The 22,072-nt window shown below is 37.8% G+C and overlaps 3 protein-coding genes across 5 annotated transcripts; 1 reads left to right on the top strand and 2 right to left on the bottom strand.

Moving 5' to 3' along the window:
• Window positions 1–5,264: 5,264 nt before the first annotated feature.
• Window positions 5,265–8,667, top strand: LOC120007222 (transcriptional regulator STERILE APETALA). The gene is made up of 2 exons (XM_038857432.1): window positions 5,265–5,780; window positions 7,333–8,667. Exons 1-2 carry the CDS (start codon window positions 5,577–5,579, stop codon window positions 8,470–8,472), a joined length of 1,344 nt encoding a protein of 447 aa, XP_038713360.1. The 5' UTR covers window positions 5,265–5,576; the 3' UTR covers window positions 8,473–8,667.
• A 1,602-nt stretch (window positions 8,668–10,269) lies between these two features.
• LOC120007771 (putative protein FAR1-RELATED SEQUENCE 10) lies at window positions 10,270–14,575 on the bottom strand. 2 transcript variants are annotated; one of them, XM_038858203.1, is made up of 6 exons: window positions 14,474–14,575; window positions 14,275–14,322; window positions 11,877–12,962; window positions 11,351–11,794; window positions 11,027–11,270; window positions 10,270–10,687 (listed from the first exon to the last, which is right to left on the bottom strand). In XM_038858203.1, the coding sequence occupies exons 3-6, from the start codon at window positions 12,900–12,902 to the stop codon at window positions 10,665–10,667; spliced, it is 1,737 nt and encodes a 578-aa protein (XP_038714131.1). In that variant the 5' UTR covers window positions 12,903–12,962; window positions 14,275–14,322; window positions 14,474–14,575; the 3' UTR covers window positions 10,270–10,664. The 2 variants fall into 2 exon arrangements, with proteins under 2 accessions (XP_038714131.1, XP_038714130.1); XM_038858202.1 differs by having other exon boundaries at window positions 10,270–11,270.
• A 447-nt stretch (window positions 14,576–15,022) lies between these two features.
• On the bottom strand, window positions 15,023–21,214 carry LOC120006985 (phytochrome C). Of its 2 annotated transcripts, none has more exons than XM_038857113.1 (5): window positions 21,007–21,214; window positions 18,495–20,855; window positions 17,271–18,087; window positions 16,235–16,531; window positions 15,023–15,633 (listed from the first exon to the last, which is right to left on the bottom strand). In XM_038857113.1, exons 2-5 carry the CDS (start codon window positions 20,560–20,562, stop codon window positions 15,432–15,434), a joined length of 3,384 nt encoding a protein of 1,127 aa, XP_038713041.1. In that variant the 5' UTR covers window positions 20,563–20,855; window positions 21,007–21,214; the 3' UTR covers window positions 15,023–15,431. The 2 variants fall into 2 exon arrangements, with proteins under 2 accessions (XP_038713041.1, XP_038713042.1); XM_038857114.1 differs by having other exon boundaries at window positions 18,495–20,851.
• Between the last annotated feature and the right edge of the window lie 858 nt (window positions 21,215–22,072).

The raw sequence follows: 22,072 nt of genomic DNA, 5'->3' as shown, positions 1-22,072 counted from the left end.
TCTATATGCCCACATGCATACAAGTCAACTTGCATATACATGGATATTCATAATAATGTGAACAAAGCATAGCAAACAAGCGAGAGGATGGTAAACAGAAGAAGACCAAGAAAAAACAAACCACCAAATTACAGCAAAAATGGGTTGATATTCATATACGTGTATATATATTCATGGCTAACTGCTCTCTTAGCTTGAAGTGAGTGTTGATGGAATCTAAAAGAGCAGTTCTTATTGTTTTAATTAGAACTTTTAGCTACAAATGATTGTATCTTTCCTCCTTGTTGGGCATTCCTTGTATTTTTTGTTGCTTTTGGAAAGAAGACTTCTAAATTTACCTCGCTATGTGACTTTCAAGAAACTGCCAAAACTCGTCAAAGTCCCCATGGTTTCTCTGCTCATCGTTTTAAAAAAAAAAAAAAAAAACACCAAAACGTGCATGAAATTTGACATTCACACTCTTACTTGATTGTTAATTAATTTTAAGTGTACGTGGTGTTTGATTATTAATGGTTTGCTGGTAATAATAAAAAGTTTACAAACTCATATCAATCTAATGCATATGGGGATGAATCAAATCCAGTGCAAATACAATCTCATATATCTGGTCATACATGTGTGGACAATACAAACAGTCGTTGCACGCCCCCAAAGATCATGCCAATATAAGTCAAGGAAAATATTCAAATACTTGATATGAAATCAGCTTTGGGTAACGCTTTTCAATATCAAACTTCACGCCCCTTTCACCAAACCAAGTATTGAGGACAAGTATGTATCACTCATTGAAAAATAGCGTCAGCGGTGTTCTTAGGCGAGGGCTTCGTTTGGTTGAGTGGTGATTGTGATTTTCAACACTAACTCACAAGCTGTGAAAAAAAAAAAAAAAACTGTCATAAAAATTATGAAGTGTTTGGCAAAGCGCCGCTGTTGGTGGTCCTGACCAAACAGCAAACAGACACACGTCTCTCTTGGATTCTGGATCCATTATGTTGGACTTTTAGCTACCAATTGGATTGAAATGAGTTCCTGAACACATTTTTAGGCCCAATCATTAATGAGCCCAGTATCTCCACTTGGGCCTCCCATAATAGTCTGCTTATCATTAAAGCCAATGGGCCTAGAAACTATTAATTAAGTTGGAACTCTCTAATCAAACACCTCTCCTACATTACCAAGTATTAATGTGGAGAATTGAACTCTCTACTGGATCCTCATACTAGAGAATCCAACTTTATTCAGGATTAGAAGAATTTATTTGTCTAGCCAACTCATACCAAGCCCAGGTGAGTCATATAGATGAATGAATACAAAGGAAACAACTTTTGTTGAAGAAAGGGCATGCATAAATAAAGAGGTGGACGAGTTGGCTTGGGATAAATTCTTTCACTAGAGGACTTAAGTTAACTCTCTACATTTAGCCTGTTTAGTAAAACTTATAACTTAGTTTATATGTTGGGGGAAGTATGCTTTACAAAGTCCCAAAAAAATAAGCTATAAATTGAAGTTTATTGTAGAGTAGTTGCTGTTTTCTTTTTCTTTTTTTTCCGTTTCTTTTATCAAGATAATATTATCAACTTTTTAAAATATTAATATTAATTTTATTAATATAAAAATATCTTATAAGAATAAAAAGTCTTAAGTAATTTACTATAATGATTTACACGGTTCTTATTTTTTCAGCAATTTTTATTCTATCTTTTAAATTAAACTTAAATAGATTTTTCATAGTTTATAAGCTAATATTAGCCGTAAAATTCACCAAACACCTGACAGTTTATAAATCAATTTATTTTGAGTTTTTGACAACATGTAAGTTTTATCGGATAAATGATATATACATTTGATCACTGACATATAGGATCTATTACAACTGAATCCCTTATGTTTCAAACGTAATAATTTCGTCGTTGAAGTTTATGAATAGTTTCACAGTCAAAGAATCTGCAAATTCGGTTAGTCAACATATAGAAATTTTATTAATATAAAAATTCATAAATAATATACTATAATGATTTACACAATTCTTTTTTTTTTAATAATATTTATTCTTCTCTTAAATTAAACTTAAATAGATTATTCACAATTTATAAATTAGTCTCAATTATCAAATTTATCAAACATCTTGACAATTTATTTCACTAACAGTTTATAAAATCAATTTATAAACTAATTTATTTTGAGTCTTCGATTGCAAGTTAAGTGTTTTTTTTTAAATGCGGAAGAAAAATTAAATACTAATATAAATCATTTTTATTGTTTCAACTAATGATTCGTGTATAAAAACATACACATCATATTACGTAAACATGGTTCTGTATTGTTACATTAATTCCGTACATTTAGAAAATTACTTTTCACATCTTTAAAAATAAAATAATATTTTTTGTTAACTTTATCTGACTCTCTCTCTCTCCTCTCTCTTCAACACATCTCCTCTCTCTGCGACTGAATCTCTCGCTCTCTCTCCTCTCTTTCTCTCAGATAACCGTCATCTTGTTCACCGTTGGGCGTCGATCTTGTTGCAGCTGGTCACCGATTTCACAGCTTTGCGGATCGGTCATCTCGGCTTCACAGATTTCAAGCTTCTACCTGATTTCATTCTCCAAAACCCACAAAGTAAACAGTCCTTTCTCTTCTAAATTTGCAGAGAACAATGGTCTGGACTTGAACCAGCACTCTAAATTTACATTTTCACAATCGAAACTTGTGTTTATATTTGTGAGAATCCATATCACTAGTTTACTTGTTCCTGTAATAATTAATTCGGAAATGCCATGTTTACCCAGGTTGATGAGATACACTGATTCTATGAATTACCATCTGGAGCTGAATGTATGTTTCATCCATTAGAATTTAAATATGGGTCCATGTTCTTGATTTCATCCACTAGAATTTTGGAGGCATGTTCTGGGTACATGTTCTTGATTTTGGAAAACAAAACGTTATTTTTGTTTTTTTCAATAAAATTAATTTATATTTATAAAATAATAAAAGATAAAGAAAGAAGTATTATTTTAATGGGATAGAGAATATGATAATAATATGATATAGTGTTGTTTGGATAAAAAATTTGTAAAATAAAGAAAAGTGACAATGCCGTACCTGAGTTTACAGGGGTCTCGAGCGAACTCTAGAAAAATGGCCCGTATTTTTTTTATTTATTTTAAAATAAAAAATTTTATTTTATTGATTTTTTAGTTGAAATATGTGAATAATTATTAATTTTTAATTGATTTTTTATGTTTAGATTAATATAAAATTAATATTTTTTCAAAAACCATTGAAAAGTGATATTTTATCTGTATTTTAAAAAATCTGTTAACATAAGAGAAATTGATGCAAATAATCTAATCCAAATAAGTTTTACCCAACAGAGTGATTGACACCCTGATGAAAATGAAGGGGGCTTTATTGGAGAGGGGGATGACATGTAATTTGAATCGAAGAACGTGTAAGCAATCTGATCACAAATATATATAATTCACCTGTCACAGTGACTTGACGGAAATCTCACAACACACCCTAGTCGAGACTTGGTAGATATAGTATGTCCTGATGTCCATGTTGTAGGACACCAGAGACAGCCTGCCATTTAGGGGATTATATATATATATCTATATCTCTCTCTGTAGCATTGAAAGCAAGCGAACGAGACAACAACACATTTTATATATATATATATATATATATGTATGTATATTATAAATGAAGATCAGTGATTAGACATAAGCATGCCTGCCATCCCCTCCCTTCTCAGTCAAAAAGTACGGTCTCATTCGTGTGACCCCACTCACCAGACCAGACAGAGACCCACACACATACGTCAATGTACTTCCACACTCTCTTTTCTTTGTCTCCGTAAACTAAAGTCTATAATCAACTAATTACCCTACACAAGACTCAAATATATATATATATATATATATTATATATATATGTATGTATAGATATAATAAAGTCAAAAAGACAAGCAATTGTAATGAAAATGCAAAGACAAGGATCATCCAGCCATGAGGGGAGAGTCTCTGTGTAAAATCATTACTGCAAATCCAAATCCAAATCCAAATCCAAATCCAAATCCCTCCCTTTACGCAGATTCTATGGAAATTGAGTTTTTTTTCGACATTTTTCAATGATTATTCACACATCATATGCACTGCTCACTGGGGCACAACACATGAGCGACAACACCTCACGCCTTTCTTCATCACGTGGTTGTTTTGGTCTTTTTACACATTCAACTCTTCACATTAATTTATCAAGTAGGATGATCTAAGTATTTATATGGAGTTAGGGGTGTTCACGGTCAGTTTTTATTAATTGTTTAATATAAATTTAACGGAAATATTACATGTCTAGAATTTTGATGTCCATAAATGTCCATAATCTAGATGGTATGAGTAGAAGTGTGGGGGACCATTAAATACAAAATGATCCCCCACACTTCTTCTCATGCCACCTAGATTATGGACACTTACGAACATCAAAATTATGGATATATATCATTTTGGTAAATTTAACGGATTGATTGATTATTGACAATTTCATCAGTTTTTTTTTAATTTTTTGATCGGTCCTCAATAATATACATTTGATAATAACTTATTAAATAATCGATTCGGTTTGATACGATATTTTTGGACAACCCTAATGATAGGAATCCCAACAGGTGATATTTCAATTATCTTAATTGTTTAGTTATACGCACATGATTTTATGTCCATCACGTTAGACATGTGGAGCCCATGAATTTATTTGAGTCCTATACATCCAACTCAGGAAAAAATGGAATATTAATCGGAGAGATTTTTATCATTTTCGATTTGGATGGACTAAAGGCCTTGAAAAAAATTAATTAAAATTATGGCAAAAAATAATTGCTGTAATTTAATTAGGATATGATTAATTAATGAAATGAGAGTGGTAGTGATGGATGGGTCAATACTGTTTTGATATGGGCAGAAAAGAATTGAGGGTCAAAACTGCAGTTTTTGCAGTGATGTGACCAACAGGAATATCTATCTACCTATACACAAACCCAAATCTAAACCCCACCATGGTAGGTCCATATCAAACATTCGGGTCGGATCCAATGGATACCCATTCTCAGATGATATCTAACCAAAAAACCAACATGGTAGGTCCACAATCCACATCAAACATTCGGGTCGGACCCGATGGGAGAGATTCATTCTGATATCATATTTGAATAAGAAAAGTAGAAAACACACCGTCACAAATTCATTCCAACAGTTTTCACCCTCCCAATCCTCAAAACTACTGCTCCGCCGCCTTTGGTGGCTGGGGAGAGAAAAAAAGAAACAAACTAGCCCGAAAATTGCCGGTGTATGTATATATACACATATGTATACACTTTGTCCGGATAAACAAAAGGTCGCATTCTAAAGAATCCCTAAACACACACTAGTTTTGGCCTTTTGGGTCCCTCTCCATCTCCCTCTCTCCCTCTCCCTCCCACTATATCTGTGGGTTTGTGTCTTTTTCTACACTTTATTTGTCCTTGTTCCGTATTATTTTGACCCACTTGGATTATTTTTCGAAAACAAAATTTCATGTCAACATCTGGTTCCGGTGCTTCTTCTTCTTCATCCGCAACAAGAGGAGGAAATGGTGGAGCGAGGAGGCCAAGACCAGGGTGGGACATCGAAATCTGGCCTGAAGATTTCGTGGAGACAATCATAGTGTCGATTGCGATCGCTGTTGCTGAGCGTGGCACTCGTCTTGCAGCGGCTCAGGAAATTGCCAACCTCTTCATGGTATGCCACATTCCCATTTCTTTTTTCTAGTCATGGTAGAGATCTCAACAGCTAATATTTTAGTTTTCATGATTTTTGAGTTTTACGCACATGATTTTCATATAAGTTGTGAAATTTACGAATTCACTTAAATTCTACGTGTCTAACGTAACAATCGGAATAATTTGATATAATAATATTGGAATCTTTATCATCATTTTGTTTCTCTTTAACATTCTAGGTCTGGTCAACAGGGGGTGTTGTTGGACATTAATAAAACAGCGTTTGTTTATTATTTATTTAATGGGTTTTTGTGTGAGAAATTAATTGATCTTGAATGGTTGGGGACTACTCAATAAATGGGTGCATTTGGGGGAGCCTTTTTGATGATGGGTCCATTAGTTATGACCAATATTCAATGTCACTTTCAGAAAATGTAGTTTCATTCATATGGGCAGTTATAGTTTACTTTCCTTTTAGCTACTTAAGAAATGTCTATTTTTGGGACCCTCCAGTGTACTCTTTCATATCGTTGGGGGAAAAAGGGTTTTTTTGGTTTTGAATTTCCTCTCTTAGTCTTACCTTTCTTGGCGTGGTCTCTTCTCTTCTTAAGCTTCTCAAAAAAGTCACTTTCTTTTTGACTCAATTTTCTTCATTTTTCAAACAGCAAAATGTACATATATACACACAGATCTTCGAAGGATTTTTGGTAATCAATGAAACATAAGTCATAGGCTCCTAGCATATGCTAGGAAGTGAAAGGAGAGAGCCTAGGGAGAGAGAGAGAGAGTCCCGCAAAGAGACAAATTTGGGATCGAATTGGCTGGCTATATATACATCTCTTCGCTGCTTTTAACGAAAGCAGGTACCCTTTGAGCACCCTTTCTTGGAAATGAAAGAGAGAGAAACAACTTGTGTAGGAAGCCGCGCTTCTAAGCTGTAATCATATCTATACATACATATATATATATATATATATATATATATCTGTGTGTTACTTTTGTATGGACTGCATCCACGGTTTTTGTTTTTTCTATAAAATATTAACTGTCCCAAAGACCATCAAAGTGCTTCTCCTTGACCCAACCCAACACCCTAAGTGTTGCTTTTTTGTCCCTTATGTTCTTGTTCCCCATCTCTCCTTCTCTCTCTTTTTCTCTCTACATATATATACATATTTTTGACTATATGCAGAATTGAGTTGTGTAGTTGCTGGTAGCTCAGCTTAATAGACAGAGAGAGATGTCACTGTCTCCCTGATAGGAGGATGTATATCGTACAAGTCTTTGCAACAAGACAAGTCTATAGTCTTCTTGGAAGAAAAGAAACATTACTCTTTATTTACATCTCTGACATCTGAACTTCCCTTTTATGTATGTATGTATACATATATAGATACATATATATGTATATATATCAATATATGTGCTCTGCTCGACTCCCAAGTATTTAATTTACAACTGTTAATCCCTTTTTAACACGTTACCGTCTCGTGATTATCCACACAGTTTCACGTGCATGCATGCTTATGTATTTTAACCTAACGCGACCACGTGGCTTTGTTTACATCCAGGTCAGCTCCACGTGGCGAGCGGCGTCGCAATCGGAGCTTTTATGGGAAAGGCTGGTGCGAGTCGTTTGGGGGAAGACCATGCGCGTCCGCCCCACGTGGCGGGAGGAATACATTTACAACCACCGTATTGCGCGCAACTTCCGAACCGGGCGGGCCAGGCACTACGAACTCCGGTTTGACCACTCTGACATCAGGAATCTGTTCGACGGCACTACATGCCGCTGCGTTGCCCTTACTGACACGTACCTCGCTTGTGGTTTCCTTGACGGAGCGGTACGTGTGTTCGATGTCGCCAGTCGCCAAGAGATCCGCACGTTCCGACCCCTGGAGCGTGATTTCCGCATCGGCGCGTTCGCTGCCTCCATATCGGGAATCATCCTCACCGGCCACAAAATCGTTTTCTCAACACTTGACGGCGACATACACGCGGCGATGATCAACGAAGAGACACCAGTTCGTCGCATCCGAATGGGTGAGTACGTACGAGACGGATCGTGTGCTAGTTTTGCCGGTAACGAGCGATTCTGGGTGGGGATGTACGCCGGAATGCCAAATCGGTCATTTTGCGTGTGGGACGCGGCGACTGAAGAGATTCTGTTTTTCGGCGGCAATTTCATGGACCACTACGCGGGTACGTCAGGCCTCAACATGGTGACGGACTGGGCCGAGTTCCTGGCCCGGGTTCGGGTCAACAGTGAAGGAATAGCTTGCGCTTGTACCCATTCACGGGTCGCAGTCTTCGACATGAGGCATGATGCCCTTCAACTGGTTAACGAAATGAGGCAAGATATTGTTGTGGGTAGTTTTGATGCTAATGAAGAAGCTTGTGTGGCCGTTGAAGGGTTTGGTTTGGGAAGGGTGAGTCGGGTGCCAAATTTGCAGGATATTTACAGATTCCAGGTTGGTGGGAACCATAATCAGAGGGAAATTACAGTTGGTTGTCTGAATAAGGAGCATGCATTGATGGGCACTAATGGGGTTATCAGGGTCTGGAAGGTTAAGGACGGGGGAGAGTATTTGTATAGTTTAGGTGATAGAGTTGGTGAACTGAATGCCATTGCTGCTACAGAGAGGTACGTAGCTACAGGTGGAAATGATGATATTCATCTGTTTGATTTTGCTCCACAGGACATGGAGTGACTGTCTTGCAGTGCAAACAACTTGAATGGGGGGTGATTGGTTTTCTTTTCAAAATGTACCCCATCTTATTCTTGTTGTAAGCGTAGCATAGAAACAATGCATTTTTTGGTTCTAAAATAATTATCCTGTTCATGAGTATTCTAGAGGTAAAGTGTTACGTATGTGTTTGCGACATTGATCGATTGGCAAGCTTATATAGGGTATTTGGATCCTTTTTAGTGGAATATTGTTTATGGTTTTCAATGATTGAAACAATTAAAATAGTTTATTGGTCACTTTGAGGGTAATGAGCCTCCTAGAAAGAAATTTGTAGCTGAATTTTTACTTGATAATCTCTTTATTTCAAAACACGAACATATATATGTTTTTTTTAAAATATATACATAACTACTCCACCTTTTTAGGAACCATAAGGCTGTGCAATACTTGCACTCCGCCTCCTAGTCAGAAACAATGTGTTGGATAGAAAAAATGTAATAAGAGACTAAGACGAATGCAATAAGGGATTGTTAAAACAATGTAATTGTCACATAATTATGTATGAAAAATCTTATGAATACATATCATTTCCGTACAACACCACACTTACACTAACATGTAACTACTAGACGGCATAATCGAGATAATATCTACACCACTTGCTTGAGGTGGCATGTGACCTACTTGTATAGACTTGTAAGCATGTAAGCTGGACCCTAAAATTTCCTCCAACTGCAAATACTCGTCCCTAAGGGAGAATTCTAGGTAACGCAACTTCATACTCTCTAGGTCTTCGCCTCCCGAATCATCAACTTCATCTTCTGCTTCTGCCCAACACCCCTCGTGCAAGAATTACTTCTTGCACTTGTGGCCAGGGTTGTACTTTTCTTCACAATTAAAACAAAGGCATTTGTCTCGCCTATCCTTGAGCCTAATAGGAGAAAACCTTTTGAATGGAATTGTTGGTATTGTCGTATTAGAGAGTGGATCTTTGGTTGCCTCGATTTGCTGAGACCCCCAAGAAGATTGATATCGTATCTCATACAATCTACTAAGCCCATTGGCAGCCGATATGGTTGTCGGGTCATTATGCCAACTCCAATTTCCTCTTTTAGTCCACTCAAAACACCCTATTTGCTGTGATGGTGTCAACTTCTCAACAGCATCTCAATAACCGCTCAAAATGTCCTTGAAAATCCTGCACCGAGCTCGTTTGTTTCAGCTTGGTCAAGTCACCAAAGAAATCATTGTATTGTGTTGGGCTGTACCTAGTGTGGAGTCCTTCCTTCAACATATCCCAGTTAATCAGCGGTTGTTCCTCTTTCAGTAGCTGAAACCAAAGTTGGGCCTCCCCTTCTAGATGATAAGCAGCCAAAGCCCCACATTCTTCTGGAGCCACATGTTCAAGTTCCAAGAACTGATATGCCCCAAATTCAACTAATAGGGTCCTCCCCTCCTTTGAAACGTGGAATGTTCAATTTGACTAATTTATGAACAGAGGATTGTGAAGTTCGACCCGTATTCCATGTCCTTCCTCCTTGTTGAGTATTTGAACTCTCCCTGATCGCGCAGTTGACTACCCAATACTTAATCAAAACGATCGTTCATGGTTGCGAACATCTCTTGTATCTCCTTGCTTAAGGCTCCAAATTGACCCTCTAAGTGGCTTAGTCGCTGCTCAGTCATGTCCTGCTCCGATATCAAGCTGTTACGTGCTTGCCAAGCACAATGATCGAGTGATGGGTTTCTCTAGTGAATTTGAATCCTTTTTGACGGAATATTGTTTATGTTTCCCAATGATTGAAACAACTAAAAGAGTTTAGGAAGACTTGTGAAAAGTGTTATGTACCTAGACACTTTCACAGATAACCTGTTATTGGCCTATTAAGTACATATTGTACACCTTTGTTCAGTACAAATGCTATACATTGCACTGAGGAATATAGAACCAGTGACAAGAATTCTGCCTCAACCTAACAGGGTAAAACCTCCCAAGTGAAAACAGTTCAAAGGAGAATCTTGTATAGCCTATACAATCAATCACAAATTTGTAGTCTACTCTGTTTCTATTGTATTGCTCAGATTGCACAACTATTAATCTCAGTCATTGCCTATTATCTTTATACCTTCAGCACCTCTGTACTTAATCTTCCCGACGAACGTCTAAATATTTGGCCAAACAGTTTGCTTCCACTGCAGTTATATCGGCAAACCTAAGTCTCACTTGCATTGTTAACTGCCACATTCAAAGTAAACTCATCAGTCAATGACATATCTCTAACACGATCAAGGAGTCCAGCAAGTTCTCCGTGAACATAATTAAAACGTTCTCTGGAGATCAATGATTCTGTCAACAGAGTTTCAGCAAGAGAATGAAAGGCTTGCGCACACTCATCACTGATATTTTGATTGCTCATATCATCCAAATGGTATAATGAACTTTCTTGTCGCCAGCGAAGCATGAAATATTTTTCTGGGAGCTGAAAGTAGTTTTTCATGACAAGTACTCGAAGAGAGTGCCTGCACAATACTCCTGAATGTTCAAATTCTTTACAGGAACAGTGAATCTGCTCACCTTCTGATATCCAAATCACAAGACACTCCCCATCCATCTTCTTGTAGTGTCGGACAAGATACGATCCATTTTCCATTTCTGAAGCAGCATAATGCATGGACAGCGCAATTTCACGTTGGAAGACATTGAAGGCATAAGGCGTAAGAATGCTCCGAGCATGTTCTTCAAGAGGCATGCATGTCTTGATATGAATATACTGCATTGGTTCCCTGGTTTGATTCCCAAAGCTGGCAGCAGCTGCAACCTGCAACACCCTTGAAGATTTGAAAAACAGTTGATCAAGTATTGAGAAGTTGCATAAGAAAAATCATGCCACCGACATACCTGCTCAAAGAATACTAGCAAACATGTCTGTCCGCTCAAAATTCTCTTCAGGAATGTGTCCAGAGATTGTGAAAACTCGGCTGTCATTGCCCGGGCCAGAAAGTAACCTCTGATATAGGACAATGGCCAGGATGCTCGGTATGAAAATAGTAAGGCTATATGTTTATCTGAAACAAGTCCAAATCGACCAACAAAAAGGTTCCATTGATGTTCAAAATCTTCTATGGTTTCAAGATGACACAACATGTCGAATTCAGCTTTAAAATCCTCATACTGTGATGCAAGAGGCAGAGAGAACCAGCAGGACAATTTTGATAGAATATTCCATATACAAATAACATGTTTTGTACTAGGCATTTCCCTTGCTATGGTATCTGTAAGACCTGGATCTAAATCTGTCAGAATTGTTTGTGGATGTCTTCCTCTCATAAACCGAAGAAAAGTCTGTTCAAAAGCACAAAATTAAAAGAGACGTGATAAACTGATAATAGATGCAGAGCAATCAGAAAAATTTTTGCCCACGAACCTGTAAAGCCCATGCAAATGCGTGAGAATTTTCTTCTTGTAGCAATGCACACCCAAAGAAAATTGCCTTACCATGATTATCAATACCAAACCACACCCCAAGGAGTAATCCATAGGTGATAGAACGATACGTGGTGTCAAAAGTAACTGCATCACCATACACTGCATAAGCACGTACAGACTCCCCATACGACCATGCAATATTTTCAACCTTGTTATTTTCATCTGTGGTGTAATCATAGACAAAGTTAGCATCCCTATCTGCCAATGCCTTGCAGGCCTCAAGGAGTTCTAGGGTATCTTTTTCTCTCTTCTCAGTGAGCAAAGCATCATTTTCTTGAACAGTCTTCTTACAAGTCCTAACAAAATTCCTAACATCCTTCTCTATGAAGGGCAACTGTCCAGGTTGAACCCCCTTTTCTAACTCCAGCACCTTCACTATCCTATTTATTGGAAACCCAGCTTTAGAGAGTAATAAAATCCGTTCTTGATCCGCTTCCTGTATTTTTCGGTATGCAGGTAGCAACCGCACTTGGTCATCTTCCAACAATTCATGGTTGTGAATATTACTAAATTGTGAAATGTACCATTGAGTGACACCATCAGCAATTTCTTTTGTCAAATACAATTTTGCATCACATCCACATCGCACTGACTTCCGGTCCCTAGGATGCTCTACATTGGCCTTTTTCCTTGGTTGATTAAATCCAGACCGGTAACAAACAAAATCTCGCCTATAAATACCTAAGTTTTGGCTTTCTGTGGACCGCGCTTTTCTAATTGAAAATCCATTCTTCCGAGCAAAATTACTGTAGTATTCAAAAGCTTCATCGTCACTCTTGAATATTTGACCCACATAAGGAGTAAAGACTGATTCAGTCAATGTTGTTGAAGTTATCTCATTCTTTACTAGCTGAGAGCTTGTGGACATCTGATCATCACCTTCATACTTGATATAACATTTCCAATCTCCACATGGGCACTGCTGGCGTCGAATCCAGATATTATTTGATGGCTTCATAGCCATTGTGAAAGAGAATTTGAAATACCAGTTTCAGCTTTCAAACTCCTCTGCTCTACTTGACCACTGAGAAAACAAAGTAAGAGGAAATACATGGAGATTCAGTAACTCAGATCCATTGTCTGGAACAAGGAAATCAAATAATTCCAACGAAATGAAATGGTTTGGGACTCTTTTCAGCTCAAGGCCCTTGTCTTTTGAGGAAAATGTAACAGAAATGCAGAAAATCAAAATTTTGCTTTTAATTTTTTATTTTATTTTTGCCTATTCTATCTGTGACTTCATCCAATTCATCTCTCCTTGATAGGTGAATAAGTGAGTTTTAAGACACGAAAAACAACCTTACAACCTGGTCTACCTTTTGAGATGTTAATTCAAATGCAAGTCCTGTTATTTTCTCATCACACACCAATGTATTAGGACTTTCTTTATAGTTTGTGTTCATTGTGGCTGAACCTCAGTACACAAGCACAACCCCACAAATATACACCAACTAATGAAACAAAACAAGTGAAATTGGCCATTCTTATCCCAAAATTTGTTTAGGGCTAACTTGTCCAGTTGCCTACCAGCAACTTTCCTTAAAAGGAGTTCATGATACATGATTCATAAAAGAACTGGACACTATTTATGCATGTTAGTCTATTAAAATGACAAAATAGATACCTATTTCGCTACGGGTATTTGGAAGAACATGAAAGAGAACTAGAACAATAAGAAAAGACTGATGCCTATCGCGTGAATTATAAGAGGAAAAAAACAGGAGATGAATCCTAGAATGACTTGTTAATGGCACTAGAAATAACAACAAATCCCCTTCAACTAGTCTTCATACATCCACCTCATTGAGCATCTTCTCTATGCTTTGAAAGCCAGAACAGGAGTGGATCCTTATTTCATTTAGTTTCCACATTTTCCCAGTTTCCAAATGAATAGTATTTAAAATACAACAGAAAACGCAATACCCTTTGAATGCAAAAGCAAGTCAATTAGTGGAAACCAGAAACAATACAAAAATATAAGCAAATAAGGAAGACGCAATTGAAATCCGAGATTGAAATAACGAAGGAGAACAATAATCGAAATTCAAAAAAAAATTTCATTTTTAAGCTTTGACCTAGTGAAAGGTGTCAAATAGAGAAAATAGAGTAGAGCTAAGCTCAGATTTTATTACGAAGAAGAATCTAACAGAAAAGATTGAATATTGATGCTCACAAAGTAAAGGGTCAGAAGCAGACCCGATCAGACGATTCAGACCAAGTACATGACAGAGAATCTAAACATAGTCAAACTGCAGAAACCCTAAATTACCATTCAGAGATTCCAAACAATACCATCAAGAAAGCAAAAAAGAAATAATGGGGGAAACGGAACCTACCATTGAAGCAACAGAGCCCTCACATATGATCACCTTGACAATGTAATACTGCAGAAAACCACCAGCAACTGCAAGTGTAAGTCAAACTAAATAGAAATTGAGGAAACTAGAGAGCAATAGTAGCGTAAATTTCTCAATTTCACAGTGAATATGTGAAAACGATATCGAATTGAGTTTAATTAAATGGATAATCACGCACCAGGAAGTGATATGGCGATGAACCCTTCAGTAACTTGCATCCTCTGTGTCTTTATCTTTGTTTGTGATAAAGACATACGAGCGGAAGTCCATGTAGGCTTGATTTGCTTATGGGCTGCTTTAGGTCCATAAACTTGCGTATGGGCCTGGGTGCATGGTCCTTTGACATGGGCTTTTGAGCCCGGAGAAAGAATTTCGGAACTTGAGAAAGGCTGGTCTATGTTTCCTTGGATTGGGCTCATGTCTCATGAACAACTTTGGTTACCCACTCATCCTCATGAATAGGTTCCGAATTCTAGTATTCGTGTGATAAGACTGGATAGAAACCCATGAGGAAGAAAATGGGGCTCCTAACGCCTCTCCGGAGTGGGCCGAAAGCCCACAAGACCTAAAAATACTCCCAACTAGTTCGAACTCCCGAGACATGTCTAAATTAAATCCAAAGACATAACCGACTGAGTTCTTGCTCCGTGGTTTCTCCAAGTATAACCTGGACACAGATCTTGATTCAGGCCAAAATTGATAGCTGGAAATGTATTGACTAAGGCCATTTAGTGTACAACAATGCTGATCCCTTTTTCCAAAGAAAAGAATCCCTATTGAAAGTCAATGCAGCAGAAGAACACGTTACAAGAAATTGAGGGTTAGGGGTTCAAAAGTGCTAGCTAGAACTTATTTTACATTTTTACTTTCTAAACACTCTCAACAATCTGCCATAAAATCATTGCTAGCTTCTTGAACAACAGAAGAATAAACAACTACTTTGCCAATCTGTCCATCTAAGTTTCCAGTACCATCCAGTTTTCAATCTAAACCTTGATCCAACCCCGCGTTGTATTACAACCATTCATTTTGCCAAAGATCATGCGCGGGATATGCAGCCAAGTTGATTTAAGCGAAGGGCCTGCAGGCACTGTATTGTCTGAGAATCAGACTCCATATGGACTCAGTTTCAACTTTTAATTGCTAGCCAACGGAAATTCTACGAGAACGATGAAAGATGATCTTTCTGCTCCTCTTAGATATTGTACAGTGCCATTCATGATCTTTACAAGCTTCTGGCAGATGTAGAGGCCCAGACCTTCCCTTGAGACACCTTCGTGGTGGTTAAACATCTGGAGAATCAAATCCTCTGGGATCCCGGGTGCTGTATGGGTGATCCTGCATGTCACGCCCATAAATTATACTCGCCATCATTTGACTATTATGGCACGGATTCATTACATTTAGCAGCATATTAAAGCATAATTCACCACATTTGAACAAGATAACTTCGAAAGTCATATTTGTGGCAGTACTGAGCAAGAAAATTACAGAACTTTATTTATTCATATGCATATTATGATCAATGCATGAAATAGATGACACTAAACAAAACAGAACTGAAGCCTTGAAACAGGAATGAGATGAATAAAGCCACAAAAAAAAAAAAAAAAAAAAAGCGATTGCTGATGCCGAGAAGTATACCTCGCATAACATCTATTTTTCCTATTATGCTGCCCTCGATGCAGAATTCCACATACGAATGCTGAGGATTTCAGCGGCTAGTAGCACTGAATACATGTTTCCACTCAGCATTTTGCCATATACTTGGCATTACTTGCAGTAAATATGAGCATAGCTTGATGTCATATTCTTATAGTGTCATTTTTTTGTTGTAAAACCTCAAATGGTATTCTGAACTGGGAACTTGCTTAAAGAAACACGACATAGTGCATCCTCTACAGAACAGCATAGCGGAAGCACGATAGAAGATACTTACCGAAATTCAAGATGGACAATATGTAGCTTAGTTCCGATACGTTCTTGTCGGGGAATAACTGTGAATGTAATTGATGATCCCTCAAATGCAGGGGTGAAAGTGATAGCATTCGTCAAAAGATCTGAAAGAACTTGCTGAAGCCTCAGATTGTCTCCATACAAGTGCATGGATGACACTTCCAAGGGTAAATCATGGATGATATGAACCTGCCGCTCTTGGCTCAAAATCCTAATCTGGTTCATTGTAACCTCTAGAGTTTCTCCCAGGTTGAATTCAGTACAGTTCAGTTCCATATAGCTACAAACAGGTATCACAATATCAATATTATCATAACAAATTTCAGGTGTTGTGGGAAGATCAACTGGAGCACAAAGATAAGAGAAGTAAATCATATATTCACATCGAGTATCACATAAACTAAATAAGTAAATGGCAAGTACATACCAAAACTACCTATCTTATAATTCTCATTCATCGTTGGGAGAATCTGCCATAACCAGCCATGCAGACCAACAATTTGAAAGGAAACAATAGAAAGGAAGATGGAAACATCATATAATAAGCATTTTTAAGAAAAAGAGAGATCATAGAAAACAAAAGTCGAATAGGAAAGCCAAATAAAAAGAAATGCGTTTTCAGTACACAGACAGCAAGATATATTTCCACTCCAATATAAATAGATCTTGGAAGCCCCTGCATATACTTGACGCCCCTGGCGTTTGCCAATAGGACAGTATTGCATGGCATGCACTCACGCAACTGTCCTAGTCACAAAAAATAAATTGGGTTGCTCTTTCCTTGGCATTTAAAGGAAAATGTTACTTGGATCAGTATAATTAATCAGAACTTCATCAAAAATTTCCACAGAATTTTACAAAGCCTGACATGAAACCTGCAATGTTTCAAATGCAAAATAAAGAGCAACCTTAAAAGTAATTCACAAAATCATAATATTCAACACCCCCATCCCCCACCAAATCCAAAACACAAATAACAGAAACAAATTTACATAATAAGCAAGTTAAAAATTTCATACCATTCCTCAATATTCTCAATATTAGTATCATCAACGATCTTGTTTAACTGTTCTTGACACAGTACACTTCTCTTAAGAAGCTGCAACTGCTCTTTGCTTAGGTCAGAAGACCCCATTAGATTCTGCAGGAAACTGATCCCGTTTAGGGGCTTTTTTATTTCCTGTCGAATATATTCCAATTTATTGAGGCTTTGAGCTGCAGCATGCTCTGTCATCCTCTGTACATGCAAAGCATATTGCAGTTCCGGACTAGTCACATGCAAAAAGCACAAAACCCCGGTTATCCTTCCCTCTGCATCAGTTCTTTTATTTGCAGAAAGCAAAGCTTCAACACAATTACCATGCCGGTCAAAGAGCCCAAACAACAATTTTTCCACGTTCTCTCCTGCAATTACACTATTCAGTAGAATCCTGAGTTTAATTAAAGTGTCATTATCTTTGACCCGACAACCAAAACTGTTGACTGTGAAAACCTCCCCTAAAAGCATTTTATCCATGGCTTCTTCTTTAGTTAAACCAGACAATTTTTGCATTGCATCGTTCCACTCAAAACATCGTCCATGTTCATCAGCCATAAAAATTGGAGGAATAAGTGGAGAAGGGTTTCTCAAGATTCCAACATAATCACCTTGCATACATGTATATTTGTCCAGAATCATCTTTTGGCTTGTAAGATCTTGTCCAATAAAGCAAATGCCTACAACATTTTCATTTAACCCTCGAGTACAACATGCACTAACCACCAAAAGTATAGGACCAGTGCTTTTTCGAGGACCAAATGTTTTGAGTTTGATTTCGATGCTTCGCTCTTCAATGCCTGCCATTGTTATAGCAACATGGAATTAGATGTAAGCCACTAAAATTCATGACAAAATAGATAGAGAAGAAAAATGACTCCAAATTTGAAGTAAATGAAACATCAGACTATGTCAATTGAAAAATTAATAGAAGAAAAAAGATATCTACACTAAATCAATTAACTCGGTCGACAATGGAAATAGATAGGATAATCATTTATCTGGCTATTGACCTTAATCCAGATATATAACCTCACTGGGAACAAACTCCCATAAAAACCAGTCTATGAAGAAAATAAGACATTTTGGCCACAAGTACTGGTCCAGAAACATTAAAAGCACATCTATGATTATCAGTAGAATACACGGAGATATGCAGTTATACCTATATATAATTCATATGCTGAAGATCAAAAGATTGTATCACCTTGCAGAGCCAACGAGATCATGTTATTAACCGAGTCAAGTGAATCGCCCTCAACAAGTTTGACTAAAGGCATGCCAATAGCTTGCTCAACAGTCAGACCAGTAAGCTCAGCTAGTTTCGCATTCCACCCATTTACAATTCCCACAGCGTCTACAGCCAAGATGGGGACAGCAGCTGTATTAATAAGGCGAACCAGTTCATTTGTGACCACACGGAGTTCATGGATCTTCTGAATCTTTTCATCAACTGATGGAACATTCACAACCGTCTTTGAATTATCCACTACCTCATCTGGCAAGGATCCTCTCAATATCAACTGCAAGGAATGAATGGCATCCATCTCCACATCTTCCCAAGGTAGGCTCCGTTGCTTAACCACCTCTAGAAAAGCCTTGAATGATGATCTGGGGTGCATCCTTTTTCCATCATCCTTGTCAGCAGGATCATGTTTAGCACCACCCCACTTCATTTCTTTTGCAGTATGGGATCGAAACCAAAAGAGAAAATCTTTTGAAGTAATCTTAACAGCAGCCATCCCACACACAGCTTCACCTAGAATTGAAGCATCTGGATAACCAGCTTCCATAAGGCTGTCAGTACTTAAGCCTGTACTTTCACTGTGGTAATCAAGAAGCCACTCAGCAATATCTTTAATCTGTATCTCTGTAGGAGTAACCCCAAGTAACCAAAATTTGTTTCGGTAATAAAGCGCTGCTCCGTCGCACTTAACAAGATCCATCACATTAGGGGATTGAGTAAGAATTCCCACTGGAGCATCTCTAAGGAGCATGTCACAGAGCAAAGTTTGAGTTCGTAAAATATGCTTTTCCTTCAGTTGCGTCGCTAACTCAACTTCCTTATTGATCTGTACACCAAAGACTTGGATCAAGAACTCACAGGCGTATCTCAAAGGAAATGGAACAAACCTTGGGGTTGTGTGATGGCAAACTACCAAGCCCCACAATTTCCTTCCCTTCTGTTGGTCACTGTTTGTCTCATCGTCATCCTCATTGATTGTCAGAGACATCACAAGAGATGCAATCGAGCCCATATTTGCCATATACAGTGCGTGACATCCATGGGGTGATCGCAATGTGGATCCACAAAGACTTAATGGCTGAGCCAATCTCTTGTCCTGCAGCACTTTGACTGGCGGTGCCAAACAATCACAAATCATCCTAACCTTATTTTTCATGAAAAGAAACCTAGAAGCTTGAGGTATATCCGTAGCTGGGTAATGCAAGCCTAGATAAGGTTCCAAGTCAGGTATACAATACTCTGCAACAACTTCCCCATGATCATCATCATGAAATTTATACACCATTACACGATCATAACCCGTCAACTCACTAACTTCTTTAACTAAAACATCACAGAGCAGTGACATATTGCTACTTGGCAAGGACTGCAATCTGGATATGGCTTTGGCTGCTAGCTTGTAGGACTTCAGTGCCCCAGCAGCCGTAATTGGTACATCAGCAGGATTTACAGGTTCCAAATCTATGACCAACCCCACATCAATTCTATGCAAAATTGCATAAAAGGCCTTACCTGAGGTTCTACAGTGAAGTAATATTGGGTTGAGAACATTAACTTCCTCAAAATTGGCAGCTTTCTGCAAAGCACCAGCACCTGGGGATCTAAAGAGTGTCCGTGCATCGATTCCAAACGTCAGCGCATCTTGCTGCTCAATACTTGGAACAGCATGAGGGGCTAAGTCTAACAATTCTGGGGCATTTTCACTGTAGGCAAGAACCTTGAAGTTTTGCTCATCCACAGCAATCAAGCAACCAAAGGGTTGAATAAGGCTTCCTCTCTGCATCTTGTGGAGGTAAGCTGATACTGCGGAAGAGGGAACATTGCTGGTTGAACTTGAAGCGTTGACATCAACTGAAGTTGAGTAGTCAAACAAACGTTCTGATTCTTCAAAATCTCCATCTAGTTTTGCATCAATCGGGGTCTGTACAATTAAACGATCATTTCGCTTCGATCGAGCAGAACTGCTCCTCGAACAATTAGTCCTAGTTGTGGACTTCGATGACATCTCTCCTCCCTCGTTCCTCTGCATCACTCTTCCTTCAATGATATCTTCTCTAATCAAGCCCAACTCAGGTCAACGGTCCAAACCCTTCAACTGGAATCCCCCGCTCCCAACAGAACAGACAGTAATTTCCCATTTGAAATTAGCCGATCTTTCAAAAAGAATCCGCAGTCCCAGGAATCCCGATGAAAGTTCAAAAAAGATCGTCAATTTAACTATTCAAGACCCAAAAGCTTCATGATTCAATCCAACAACCAAGAAGGATACAAACGGTCATCAGAACTGGATTAAACTCTCAAAACCCACAACCCAGAAGCTGCCTAAAATTCATTCAAATAATTGAACTCTTAGTTCAACGCCCAGAAGCTCGTATGTAGACAAAGCACAAATTGCGATGCCAACACGGCAGTACAGCAAAGAGAGTTCCACAAGATAATAAAATAAACGCAAAAATACGCTACAGCTACTTACACAAGACGACGAGAGAGATACAGAGATGGGTTTGAGTCCGACTCTGTGACTGTGAGAGACTGAGTGACCATCAAAATTTGCAGGGCATGGATCACCAACGCGTGAAACCGACCCAATTCCTTTGGGTTTCCATGAATCATTGAATCCAGAACCCCCTTTTGTTTTCTAAACACGTGACGTGATTTAGATGAATATAATTATCTTCGCTTTTTCCGGACTGAAAATGGCGGCCATTTTTATGTTGGTCGTTTGTTAGTTTAATCTTGGGAAAAATAAGGAGAGGTCAGTCAAAGATAAGATCGTTTATAATTATAATTGGGTCATCAAAGGAATTTTTTTTGCAATTAAGTCATTCAATGTTTGAAATTTTTTCAATTAGGTTATTCCGTCAATTTTCGATCAATTTCAACCGTAAATTGTTGACATGATTAATCGCAGCCACATATTAGAATTTTTTGCTGACGTGGATCAGCCATGTCAATAATTTTCGACTAAAATTGACTAGAATGACCTAATTAGAAAAATTAAAAACATTAGATGATGTAATTAAAAAAAAAAATTCCTTCGATAACTCAATTATAAATGACCATATCTTTGAATGGCCTATCCATACTTTTCCGGTTTGATCTTCTTTCGTGATTGTTTGTTCTCACTTCCCCTTTTTGGGTATGGAAAGTCCTAATCCTACCAAATAAAATATTTTCTAATGATTTAAAAATGTGTACAATTTAGCATTAAATAAGGTTATCAAAATTGATGAGAGAAGATTTTAGGTGATGTGAGATAAGATTCACCTACCAAATAAAATATAGTGGGTAAAATTTTGTATTCCTTTGTGTTACATAACAAACCAACATGCGAACCCCTAGTAGTACTGTGTTCAATTCCAACAATACAAAGCAACTTCAATGGCTTACAATGACGGACTTAGGAGCTCTGGAATTCGTTAGGAGTTTAGGATTCGTATCTAATGGTGGATTAAAAAGTCACAAATTTAAAAATGAAAAAACAAAAATGTTTTATGATATGACACACCTCCCAAATCATTGGATTCAAATTGTTGACT

The sequence above is a fragment of the Tripterygium wilfordii genome, chromosome 10 (assembly GCF_013401445.1).
Source record: "Tripterygium wilfordii isolate XIE 37 chromosome 10, ASM1340144v1, whole genome shotgun sequence".
Taxonomy (NCBI): Eukaryota; Viridiplantae; Streptophyta; class Magnoliopsida; order Celastrales; family Celastraceae; genus Tripterygium; species Tripterygium wilfordii.
The sequence above is the reverse complement of the archived record's forward strand: the minus strand, read 5'-3'. Positions and strand labels throughout refer to the sequence as shown.

What these genes read in the sequence shown, in the direction of transcription:
- LOC120007222 (XM_038857432.1), top strand. Translation starts at nt 5,577, where the DNA reads ATGTCAACATCTGGTTCCGGTGCTTCTTCTTCTTCATCCGCAACAAGA. An exon ending in AAATTGCCAACCTCTTCATG is followed by an intron (nt 5,781 to 7,332) that starts GTATGCCACATT and finishes GTTTACATCCAG; the next exon opens with GTCAGCTCCACGTGGCGAGC.
- LOC120007771 (XM_038858202.1), bottom strand. Translation starts at nt 12,902, where the DNA reads ATGGCTATGAAGCCATCAAATAATATCTGGATTCGACGCCAGCAGTGC. An exon ending in CATTTGCATGGGCTTTACAG is followed by an intron (nt 11,795 to 11,876) that starts GTTCGTGGGCAA and finishes GCTTTTGAACAG; the next exon opens with ACTTTTCTTCGGTTTATGAG. An exon ending in TGCTAGTATTCTTTGAGCAG is followed by an intron (nt 11,271 to 11,350) that starts GTATGTCGGTGG and finishes AGGGTGTTGCAG; the next exon opens with GTTGCAGCTGCTGCCAGCTT.
- LOC120006985 (XM_038857113.1), bottom strand. Translation starts at nt 20,562, where the DNA reads ATGCAGAGGAACGAGGGAGGAGAGATGTCATCGAAGTCCACAACTAGG. An exon ending in GATCTCGTTGGCTCTGCAAG is followed by an intron (nt 18,088 to 18,494) that starts GTGATACAATCT and finishes TAACAATGGCAG; the next exon opens with GCATTGAAGAGCGAAGCATC. An exon ending in ATTGAGAATATTGAGGAATG is followed by an intron (nt 16,532 to 17,270) that starts GTATGAAATTTT and finishes ACCTGTTTGTAG; the next exon opens with CTATATGGAACTGAACTGTA.